Below are 12,036 nucleotides of genomic sequence, written 5' to 3' on the forward strand. Positions count from 1 at the left end.
AGATGGCCCGCACGGCTGCTTCACAGTACAGCACGGATTTTATTGTAGTGACTTAAAAACCCATGTAGTTTGCTTGCTACATTCACCTATTAGACAAGGGAGAGGGGTCCCACGAATCTGAACACAGTTTGATGACTTTTTAAATTCGGGCGAGACGGTAAAGTATGTGTCTGTGTTGTAATTACGTGCGTGAGGAAAGTGGAAATGCCAACTGTCTGTGATAACACTAAACTGAGCTGGCCTTTTTTTTACATGAATAAAAGAAACTTCGGCTTACAAATGAAAAAACTAAGCTCAAGCAGCACGCCCGTCCCATCCTCAGGACCCAGAGAACGCTTGGTGCCCCGGCTGAGTCGGGCCGCCTCTGAGAGGCGGAAGCAGGAGACCATGGAGCCGCGGTCCTCCGGCGTTCCTAGAGCGGAGAGCACAGTGCGCTGCGGAGCGAGAGCTCCCCCTCGGCGATCTATGACGGTGCTCGAGAGCGCTGGCTCCTGCTGCGGGTCCTGGGCAGGGTGAGTGGTGACTGTGCTTCGGCTTGGGGAGGAATTGCGGCCAAGGCGCTGGGAGCGGCTCATTCCCTGGGGGCACAGAGAAATCTTCTGCGACCGATGGGCCCTAGGGACTGGGGGCGGGGTCCGGGGTGGGAGGTGTCAATCCTGGGGCCTATGAGAGGGATGAAGCTGTGCACCTAGTAAACTGGGCAGACCTGCTGCTGCATATTTTCCATCCATTTGGCACAGTTTTAAACATGTATTAAAGGTAAGCCTTAGAAGGTAATATTTGAGCAGAAACCTGAAAAGACCCATGTGGCTTTTAGGGGCACGAGACTTTTAGTGGGAGGGAACAGCCAGTGCAAAGCCGGAAAGCCACAGCTTGCTTGACATATTCGAGGACTAGCAGGGAGATCAGAGTCATCGGAGGACAGTGGACAAGGGTGAAGTTTGTAGAGGATGATACTAGAGAAAGTGTGTCTGTGTAGGGAGAGGTGTATAGACGAAGTGGGCATTGTATTGTGTAAAGAATTTGGTCATTACTTAGCGTGAAAAGAGTTTTTGGAGGATGTTGAGCCGAGGAAAATCATGATCTGACATGTTTTAAAGCATCTATAGCTGGAAACTCATGAGGAGAATAGACTGTAGCGGCGGGTAAGAATGGAGTCAGAGAAACTTAAAAGTTCAGAGACTATTGCAGGTAATTTGGGTAGGAGATAAGGATACCTTGGACTAGAATTATGGTGGAAGTGGTGAGTAGTGGTCAGATTAATGATCTACTTTGAAGGTAGAGCCAACAGGATTTGCTCTTGGATCAGACCTGGGTTGTGAGAGTAAAAGAGAAGACAGATGAATCCAAGATTTTCGCTTGTGGCTGCAAGAGGTATTGGAGGAAAGATTTAAGGTTCAGCTTTGAGACCTTGTGTAAGTTATTTAACTCTCCATGGTTCAGTTTCCTTCTCCGTACAATGGAGTTAGTAATAGCATCTTCTTGATAGGGTTGTGTGAAGATTAAATGCATTAATACATGTAAAGTACAAAGGACAGTTGTGCTGGTTTATTGTTTTATTATGCTGAGACATGAAGTGTATATGGGCATTAATGGAAAGAAAATTGGAGGGTTGAAGAGTGTTCCAGGCAGAAGGAATAAGAAGTGGAAGGACCCAGGAGCAGGAAAGAGCATTGCAAGTTTGAGGAATGGAAAGTTCATTAGATTATAAGAAAATTTTAAACCATATTAAATGTTTTGGACGTGATCCTAAGGATAATGATGAGCCATTAAATGCAATATAGGCAGCAGAGATGTAATCATCTTTCCTCTTTAGAAAGATCATTGCCTGCAGTGTGGAAAATAGATTGGTGAGTCAGAAAGACCAATGGCAGTAGTCTGGATAGGAGAAGATGGTGGCAGAGGGGAGGAAGAGGAGTGGATAGATTTGAGAGATAGTCAGGCAGAATCAATAGAACTTGATTGATCTAATGCATGAGATATGAAAAGAGGCTGGAAGGGTCAGTTTATTAAATTATTTATTATATATTATGTTTGATATATTTAATCACGTCATAGAAATGAGCCATCACTAATTCAACAACCTACACCATATACCTGTATTAGTCGGAGTACTCCAGAGAGGCAGAAGCAATAGAAGATATATAGACTTGGACACATAGAGATATAGATTTATTATAAAGAATTGACTCATGGTATTACGGAAGCTGGCAAGTCCCAAGATCTGCAAGGTGAGTGGGCAAGCTGGCGACCCAGGAGAGCCGATGGTTTAGTTCTGTTCCGCGTCCAAAGGCCTGAGAACCAGAAGATCCAATAGTGTAGTTACAATCAGAAGGCCAGCTGGCTTGAGACCCAGGAAGAGCCGATGTTTCCATTCAAATCTGAAGGCAGGAAAAAAGCCGATGTCCCAGTTTGAAGGCTGTCAGGCAGGGAGAATTCTCTCTTACTTGGGGGAGAGTCAGCCTTTTTGTTCTATTCAGACCTTCACCTGATTGGATGAAGTCTACCACATTATAGAGGGCAGCCTGCTCTACTCTGTCTACTGATTTAAATGTTAATCTCATCCAAAAACAAACTCACAGAAACCCCCAGAATAATGTTTGACCAAATATCTGGGTACCCCATGGCCCAGTCAAATTGTCACATAAAATTAACCATCATAATACCAAACTTATTTTCTGGCTAATAGACATCACTTTCTTGGAGTTTTTCACCTCTATTAGGAATAGTAAGATTTGGCTTTTTAAATTTTAGGTCCATTTTTGACAGAGAACAATATTTCTCAGCTGAGAGTGTTACTATGTACACATCCAGGAATATATAACAGTAAGCTGTATTTGGAGCCTAGCCAGCCAGGCACAGCCACTAATTGCAGGACTCCCCCCATGCATATTGATTCAAAGGCGTGTGTCAGCATTTGGCTGATGTCATTTCACTGATCTTTAGAGTCACTCAGGAGTAGTCAACGTCAAGAAAGCTAAGTCCCCACATACCAACGGCCTGCTCCAAAAGATGATGATAGAATTCTCTGAATTCATTTTGGCATGTTGGGTTTGAGAGGCTTCTGTAAGGTATCCAGGTAGCAGATAGCCAGGAGGAAACAGATCTGGCACTCTTGAGATGTCTGGACTGGAAAATAAGGAAATCATTGGCATAAAGATAGTAACTGAAATTACAAACATACCTGTCCTCTACATTACCCCTTCCTCGCTTCTGTCATATTTCTCTTATTCCATTCAATGTCTTATTCTTTGAAGGAGTAATTTTTGCTCATGCTTGCCATTTTCTCATTTTCCTATGGCAGGCTGACTCTTCTTCCTATCCCACTACCAGAATTGCCTTCACAGAGGTCACAAAGACCTTCTTATTTTTTAATTAAGTGCATATGTCAGGTCTGAGATTAATCCATCTTCCTATAGCATTTCATGCTCTTGAGAAATGCCTCTTTATAATTCCAATTATAAAGCAGTGAATTTCTATTCTTACAATTATTATCTCATTTACCTCAAAATATTTCTGTGAATTAGGTACTGTCTTCATTTTACAAATGAATAAACTAAGGCTCCAAGAGGATAAGTAACTTGTCCCGGGCCACACTGCTTCTAACTGACAGGGCTAGATTGGAACCCAGGCCTGTCGGAGGCCCAGGCTCTTTCGACCACTCCACACTTACAGAAATAGATCTCCTTGGCCTTCTGGATACCACTGTCTTTGTTCTTCTACCTCTCCCCTTGTCTCTTCTCACTTCTCTTCCCACATGTAGGTGTTGCCCAGGGATCCAGCCCCACATAGCCTTTTCCCAGCCATAACTAACTACTACCCTGAATGTGCCAGGCTTTCCAACAGCTCTGTGCCCAGGTTCTCTCTCTGTCTAAAAAACCCTTTCTGTATTTTCTTGCCTGACTAACTTTCGCTTGTCTTTAAGACTCAGAGGGACTCACCTCCAGGAAGCCTTTATTGACCTGCTGTTGGAATTAGGTGCCTTACCATTGTGCTCTGCTAGCATCCTGTGCATACCTTCATCATGGCCCTTAACACTGAACAGTAATTGATTATTCACTGAGGATTTCTTGAGAAGCAGAGAGCTGTAGAGGCCAGGGAGTTGTCTTTTGTCTCTGTCTCTCTGCAACTAAGAGAGTCTGGCACATGGTAGACAATCAATTGATGAGATGAGTTATGAATATCCTTATATTCTTTTAGGTAATTCTGATACTGGCTTTAATGAACTTGTAAGCAGTTTTACTTATTTTGTATTTTCCCCTCCGCAAACATTTTAAGAATTTTCAAATCTACAGAAAAGTTGGAAGAATAGTACAATTAATGCTATACACCCTCATGCAGCAGCAGTTGTGAACTCTCTGCTACATTTGCCTGCTTTCTCTCTCTCTCCCCCACAAACCCACACACACACTTTTTCTACTGAAGCATTTTAAAGTAAGTTTTAGCACCATCTCCTGATAAAAGGATATTCTCTTACATGACCACAAAACTGTTATCCCACCTGAGAAAATTCTCTCTCAGGATCTGCAAACTTTGTCTCTAAAGGGCCAGAGAGTAAATGTTTTCAGCCTTGCAGGTGATATGATCTCTGTGGCAACTACTGAGACCTGCCAGTGTCGTGCAAAAGCAGATGTGAGCAATACCTAGACAAATGGGTGGAGCTGTATTCCAGTAAAGCTTTATGGACAAAAACAGGCTTTGGGCTCTGTTTGGTTTGCCGGGCTGTGGTTTGCCTATACATCATTCATATGATGATTTCTGAATCCTTCAAAAAATATTTCTATCTTTTTTTTTTTTAACTCAGGAGCCAATTTCACACCTTGCATTTCACTATCTCTAGAACAATACCTTCCTCACACCTTCTTTTTATTTTTGTGAAATTGATTGTTTTGAAGATTCCATGCCTGTTTAGATGAGCTGCATTCTGGATTTATCTGAAAGTTTATTCATTATTAGATTCATCTTAAACATTTTTAGTAAAAATGCTACATAGGTGTGAAAGCACAAGGTTGGTTGTCTTACTGTTGGTGTTGCTAGGCTTGATCATTTGATTAAGTTTGTGACTGCCAGATATCTCCATCTTTTCCTTTGGAATTAATAAGCCATCAGTGTGGTGATTCTTTGAGATGATGAGAATGTCCTCTCACCCCACTCCTTTCACCTAGTGCTTTCACTCCTTTGAGGTCCTTGATTGAATTAGTTATTTCGTCAGGGGCTGCAACATGGTAATTTTCCAAATCTGTTATTCCTGCCATCTTAGCTGATAATCTTCTGTAAAGAGAATTTTCTTATTTTGTATGTGTGTTCTTTTTTTAGGAGTGGTTGTTTTGGAGAGAAAAAAATGGATAGTAATTATTGGAAATGTCTAAATCCAATAAAGGGGTATTGCTGTTGTTGTTCTTGTTATCAGTACTACTATCACTACTGTTTCTGTGATTCTTGTTATTACATTTTCAGGAATAGCCCTGAGGAGACAGTCAAAAGAAAGTTCTTCCACACAGAGAGCAGTGTGAAGCTGGGGATGGCAGCAGCCTCGGTGAGTGCTCATTCCCCGGCTCCTCTGAATCTGAAGAAGGAGGGGCTTCGGATGGTGAAGCAGCATCACCACTCTGCTTGGCAACAGGGATTCCAGCTGCAAGGAAACAGCACAGGCCCTGGACAGGAGCCGCTGTGCCAACAGTTCAGGCAGTTGCGCTATGAAGAGACCACAGGACCTCGAGAAGCCCTGAGCCGACTCCGGGAACTTTGCCGCCAGTGGCTACAGCCTGAGACCCACAGCAAGGAGCAGATCCTGGAGCTGCTGGTGCTGGAGCAGTTCCTGACCATCCTGCCCGAGGAGCTCCAGGCCCGAGTGCGGGAGCATCACCCAGAGAGTGGGGAGGACGTGGTCACTGTACTGGAGGATGTGCAGCCAGCGCCTGGAGAAAGAGGACAGCAGGTGGTAAGGGTCAGGTGTGCTCTTTTCCAGGAAAGCGGGAATTGAGACCTCTGGCCAGAGAGGTGGATGTGAGCTCTGCAGCGGGAGGAGAATTTCTACGCTTTGGTTCCGTTTCATTCCAGCCTGGCTGTTCGTTGCTGTAGGTTTTCCCTCAGCCTTACCTGTTTTCTGCTGGGAGGAAACGGAATCTGCTCCAGACCCCCCAGCCTCTTTCCTAACATTGAAGTGTTTTTCTGAACAGCAGTTTCCTCCTAAACCCACATGTACCTAATTGTCTCTAGCACCCAGACCGGGCAAAGGAACAGAAAATGCTTGTGGAGGAGACAGCCCCTCCGAAAGCAGTGCAGGAGCAGCAGGTCCAGCTTGAGCATGAAGTTACAAAGCCCGAAAAGGAGAAGGGTAAGAAGTAGACTGCCCCTTCTGGCAGGTGGGATGTGGTGGGTTTCGTAGTTTGCTCCTCGGTCCCTGCTCAGCACCCTTGGCATTTTGTTTTTGGTGTTTGTTTTGAGTCAGGTTTATTGAGGTATAATTTACATACAGCAAAATTCACTCTTTGTAAGTGTACAGGTCAATGGGTTTTCACAAAGGTGAAATAATTACAGTCATTTAATCACCATCGCAATCAAGATATGAAAGTCTTCATCCCGCAAACATTTCCCTTGTACCCCATCCCTGTATTTTCGTTGTTGTTCAGTTACAACTGAAGCCTTCTGCTGTGTGGACCCTCACCGTGCTCTTCTCCCCAGTACTGTGGGGTGGATAAAGAAAGAAGTGCCAGCTTCTCACCCAAAGCACAGGACTCCAGCCACATGCCTCATTACTCATTTTTTCTTATTGCTGTCAAATTACTGTAAATGGCTACTGTCTGATTTCTTTTCTTTCCTTTTTTTTTTTTGAGGAAGATTAGCCCTGACTAATTACTGCCAGTCCTCCTCTTTTTGCTGAGGAAGCCTGGCCCTGAGCTAACATCCGTGCCCATCTTCCTCTACTTTATACGTGGGATGCCTGCCACAGCATGACGTGCCAAGTGGTGCCATGTCCGCACCCAGGACCCGAACCAGCGAACCCCGGGCTGCTGAGAAGCAGAACATGCGAACTTAACTGCTGCACCACTGGGCTGGCCCCTGTCTTATTTCTAAATGTCACCTGGATTATTTTTTCGCTCTACTATATTTTCTTTGACACTGAAATCTCTCTAATTTCTGTCCCTTTCATTTTTATTTTCCTTTTTCTGGTTTGACACAGCCTGCTTCTCTCTTTTTGTTTTAATATCTGTCATCTTGGTGCTTCCACTGAAGTTAAGTTACCTCCTATTCATTCTCCATCATTTAAACACAAATTCATTAATGTTGCTCCCCTCCTTAAAACGCTTCAGTGAGATGAGTAATGTTATTCTTTCAACATGTTTTTTTTGATGTTTGAAAAAGTCCGTAATAAAAAGTAAAAAATAAAGATAAGAAAAAATCACCACCTTCAGTGATTTCCATTAGCCATTAACAAAGGCCTCAAGTGGCTGTTCTGGCATCTGCTGACCTCTCAGCCTCATGTCCACGAGCATAAGGAACTTGTTCCAGTTTGCTTGAGATTTTAGCATTGACAGTTCCACATCCTGGGAAACTCCTCATTCCCAGACAAATTGGGATAGTCAGTCACCCTTTGTCCACTTGCTCACACTGTGTCTTCCCATCATGCCAGGCTACATTCCATTTCCCATTTGCTCCTTGCTGTTTCTTCTGAGCCTCTCCTGCCTTGTTTCTTCTATCTGGAATACTTTTTCCTTTAGTCTCCCTGACTAATTCCTGCTCGTCCTTCAGGACCAAGCTTAGGCATCACTTTCTCTGTCCTTCCCTACGTCCCCCACGTCTAGGCTCATTTCCCCACCTGTGCTCCTAGAGCTCCAAGGTCTCTTCTGTCATAGAAGTGGTCACATTGTGTTATAGTTGCTGGTTTACATCTCTTTCTCTCCTGCCAGACTGAAAGGCCAGGGGCTTGGTGTGTTTCCTGAGTCTGCTACAGTCCCTGGCCTAGAGCAGCCCCTCAATAAATGTCTATTTGATGAATGGCTGATTTTGATTCTAAAGCCTTCCTTTACCTACTATCTACTTTCCCTGTTCAATTTCTGAGTCTGCTTCAAAGGGTCTCTTCTGGAAGCTTTCTCAGTAAAGTAGCTGAAAGAGAGGGGCCTGCCTTTTCTGAATAGCCTTGCAGAAATGAATTTATGCCATGTAATCAATGATGAGTGTATATTTTAAATATGAAAAGTAAATTTAGTGACAGCAGATTCTTGAAATTGTTCTTTACCCTCTGGATCTGTTGAAAATGTTATTTTGTATTCAAAGTTCACTTGTTTTTTGGTTTTAGGACCTTTCCCCTAATTTTAGCTGTATATGTTATTATATCATTGCTGGAAAAGAATATCTCCTATTCTCTTCCTTTAATTCTCCTCGCCTCCCCCATGTAGGCGACTTCATTCTCTTGCAAAGGGCCTTTACACACAGTACATTGTCTACTTGTTTAATCTTCCCACCCCCTGCATGTGACTGTCCTTTCTCTGACGTCTCCTTATCACTCCCTTTACTTTCACTTTCATTTTTGGCTCGCATCTACTCTCACTTTTTCAGTGACCTGCTGCCTTTATCTTACTCACACTGATTAACCCTCATTTGTTATTAGTGCTGCTTAGGATCTCTCTCTTCTGTCTTCTCTATCCACCTCCCCTTTTATTCTCTCATTCTGACTTTGCATCCCCATCCCCACTCACGCCCCTGGCCTTAGAAGACTTATCCTATCTGCCCACCCCTCTCACCCTTCTGCCCGTGTGTCTGAGCTTAGGTTTTATTCAGCAAACATTGTTTAGTGTCTCTTATGTACCAGACATATGAGCACTGAGATATAATAGCTCTGTTGAACCACACAGGAAAGCAGTTACTGCTGTCCAAGGAGATCATGAAAGGCCAGGACATCTTCCTGAACTTCATGTTAGCCTCAAGGTCTTGTGGGCCAGTGGTTTTGATTTATTGGTGAGGATACTGAGCCCAGAGGCTTTAAAATTACCTTTCTAAGATTACACAGGTAATCAGTGATAAAATTGGCACCATGTCTACATTTGTTTGTTTCCAGTTTATTTCTTCATTTCCGGTGCTATCCCTTTCTTATTGGCCCCAGGATCCTCAATTGACCTAGCTTTTTTACTTTCCATGTGACAAACCATTTTCAAGAATATGCAGGTTTTCCCTGCTATCCAAAAGCAGAGTGTTCCTGTGAAACCTTTCTTAAGCTGAATGGTGTAAAGTGAAGAAGCAATTACCATTAATTTATATGGGAAAAATTTTCGAGTGTTCCCAGACTCACAAAATTACCTAGCAAAATAAATTGAGATAAAGTACAGATGCTCACAGACAGTTCAAAGCGATGGCGGCTTGATGCTGAGATGCCGAGTGTAGTTCCTGGGTAAGGAGCATGGTGGCGCCACTCTCGCTGCTTGGGGTGCGTGCTACCTCAGTTAACAGCTTGCTGCAGGACATGCTGAATGCTATTTTCGCTTTCCGCTTTTTTTGTAAAAGTAAAAATCTTCAGACTTCTTTTGGTTAGTGAAAGCCCGTATTAATGTAGGTCTTTCTTAAAAGCCAAGTGGCGTAAAGCGAACTTTTGGATGGCGGGGGAAACCTGTATAGGTTAGGACAGTTTGCTTGCTTGCTAACTTGTGTGTGTGTATTTGTGTGTGTGTGTGTGTGTGGACGCACGCGCGCGTGTGTATCACATGATAAAATTCAGACATTGAAAATAAGTCACCTCCCACTGCAATCCCCTGTCCTTCCCCAAAGGCAACTACTGTTAACAATATCTTATGTATCATTCCGTATACATTCTATGCAAACACAAGCATCCACAACATTTCCACTTTGCACACATGGCTTGATTTAAATTTTTTCCTCCTAATTGCAGATTCCATTCCCCAAGCACCAAAAAACAAGTAATTGGTGGTATATATTTAATGTTTCAGGTGAGGAGACAAGGATGGAGAATGGGAAGCTGGTTGTAGAGACAGAACCTTGTGGAGGAGTGGAATCATCTAGGAAGATATCTGAACCCCCAGAGGCTCATTATGAGGGCTCTGACTTGGAAAGGCAGCAGGCCAAGCCCAAGAAGAAGACCGCCTCTACACGCTCAGACTGTGGGGAGGGCTTCATCCAGCGCTCAGACCTGACTAAACATGAAGGTACGCACACGGGAGAAAAGCTCTGTGAATCTCAAGTGTGTGAGAGTTCTAGTGTTACTGGACATCAGAAAATCCGTTCTAGAGAGAAAGGTCATCAGTGTCACGAGTGTGGGAAAGCCTTTCAGAGAAGTTCACACCTTGTCAGACATCAGAAAATCCATCTTGGCGAGAAGCCTTATCAGTGCAAGGAGTGTGGAAAAGTCTTTAGCCAGAACGCAGGCCTTTTGGAACATCTCAGAATCCATACTGGAGAGAAACCTTATCTCTGTATCCACTGTGGAAAGAACTTTAGGCGCAGCTCTCACCTTAATCGACACCAGAGAATTCACAGTCAGGAGGAGCCCTGTGAGTGCAAGGAGTGTGGGAAAACCTTTAGTCAGGCCCTTCTCCTCACCCACCATCAGAGAATCCACAGCCACTCCAAAAGCCACCAGTGTAACGAGTGTGGGAAAGCCTTTAGTTTGACCTCAGACCTTATTCGACATCACAGGATTCACACTGGAGAAAAACCTTTCAAGTGTAGTATATGCCAGAAAGCCTTCCGACTAAACTCACACCTCGCTCAGCACGTGAGAATCCACAACGAAGAAAAACCCTATGAGTGTGATGAATGTGGAGAAGCCTTCAGACAGAGGTCAGGTCTTTTTCAACATCAGAGATATCACCACAAAGAAAAACTGGCTTCCTGATGTGTCCTCTCCTTATAGAACATCAGAGACAGCACAGTAACAAGCAAACAGCACTTTAGGAAAAGTCACTCTAGCCACCTCTGGCAGAGAACTCTTGGGGGCCAAGTTGGAGGCTATCTGCCTCCACTTTTCTTTGTTTTCCTTGAAGTCAGCTTTGGACCACAATAATTTGATCCTAGATGGTACTGTGGGATCAAAGTAAAACAGCATCTTTACTGCAGGACTTCTCAGAGCTTTGAACATAGTAAATGCATAATTACGCATCTCCAAGTAGTAGAGAGCCTTGTGATTGAGTAAGGGCTTTGAAGTCAGCGGCGAATCAAGTGTCCACAGATTTACAGGCTTCAGCAGAAAAAGAGCAGGTTGAGATTTTTGCATATGCTACAGCAACTCTCTCCTATAAAATAAAACTCATGCTGTTTGGAAATATACCGCACTTAAAGGTGTCTTAAAGTGCAGGTTAAGGGAGACCATTTCCCCCAACTGGTTTTACTAACACCTCCCCCACTTCCACTGGCATTCCTCCCATCTTCCCCTGCCCCCAGTCAGTGGAAGCATTTTGGAAAGCAAAGATAATCTAATTTTACCATTTCCCACCCCCATCCTTGCCACAATACTTTCATTGATTCAAGTTAGAAATCAAGGTTTTATTTAGCTTGTGGAAGAAATTTCCTAAGTCATTTGAATGAACCATGCTGAATTAATCCAAGTAGCAACTGTCTTACTTGATAACTCCAGTGCCAGTCTGGTGGCTGCTGCATAGACACTATTCAATAAATGTCTGGGGAAACAAATTGGACTTTTCCCCTTTAATACTGATGATGCAGTTTTAAAATGTTGCTTGTTCTGGAATTCTTTGAAAGTCAAACAATAAAGTCAGCTTGGAGGAGATCATGATCTTTGGGCTGTGAATACTAAAATGTCACCACAATGGTGACAAATATTAAGCTCCCAAACACGTCACCAGGGTGATAAGCATCACTTGCTGATTGGTAGTAGCTGCTTAGGGTGTTGCTGTCTGGAACAGGCTGCTCAGTTTGCCTCTGGAGTGGGAATGTTGGTGAACCCTCATCTTTTAGTAAGAATTTGGCTCAGCTGCTTATAGTTTAAAAACACAAAAAGTAGGAGTGACTTAACAAAAGCTTGTTTTTCTCTCATATAGAAAAGCCTGAGATGAGCAGTCCAGGACT

General features: G+C 43.6%; 1 protein-coding gene across 8 annotated transcripts; it reads left to right on the top strand.

Annotated features, from left to right (window-relative positions):
* The first annotated feature begins 371 nt into the window (after positions 1–371).
* On the top strand, positions 372–11,737 carry ZSCAN26 (zinc finger and SCAN domain containing 26). 8 transcript variants are annotated; one of them, XM_070585132.1, is made up of 5 exons: positions 372–512; positions 5,458–5,536; positions 5,624–5,941; positions 6,220–6,337; positions 9,942–11,737. In XM_070585132.1, the coding sequence occupies exons 1-5, from the start codon at positions 388–390 to the stop codon at positions 10,844–10,846; spliced, it is 1,545 nt and encodes a 514-aa protein (XP_070441233.1). In that variant the 5' UTR covers positions 372–387; the 3' UTR covers positions 10,847–11,737. The 8 variants fall into 8 exon arrangements, with proteins under 8 accessions (XP_070441233.1, XP_070441232.1, XP_070441234.1 ...); XM_070585133.1 differs by having other exon boundaries at positions 387–512; positions 5,624–5,938; XM_070585136.1 differs by lacking the exon at positions 372–512 and adding an exon at positions 635–759.
* The last annotated feature ends 299 nt before the right edge of the window (positions 11,738–12,036 follow it).

The sequence above is a fragment of the Equus przewalskii genome, chromosome 19 (assembly GCF_037783145.1).
Source record: "Equus przewalskii isolate Varuska chromosome 19, EquPr2, whole genome shotgun sequence".
Lineage (NCBI taxonomy): Eukaryota > Metazoa > Chordata > Mammalia > Perissodactyla > Equidae > Equus > Equus przewalskii.

Bases quoted from the DNA above. Each gene is read 5' to 3' on its own strand.
- ZSCAN26 (XM_070585131.1), top strand. From the start codon at position 388: ATGGAGCCGCGGTCCTCCGGCGTTCCTAGAGCGGAGAGCACAGTGCGC. The intron at 5,939-6,219 runs GTGGTAAGGGTC...AATTGTCTCTAG, and splicing joins CTGGAGAAAGAGGACAGCAG to CACCCAGACCGGGCAAAGGA. The intron at 6,338-9,941 runs GTAAGAAGTAGA...TTAATGTTTCAG, and splicing joins AAAGCCCGAAAAGGAGAAGG to GTGAGGAGACAAGGATGGAG.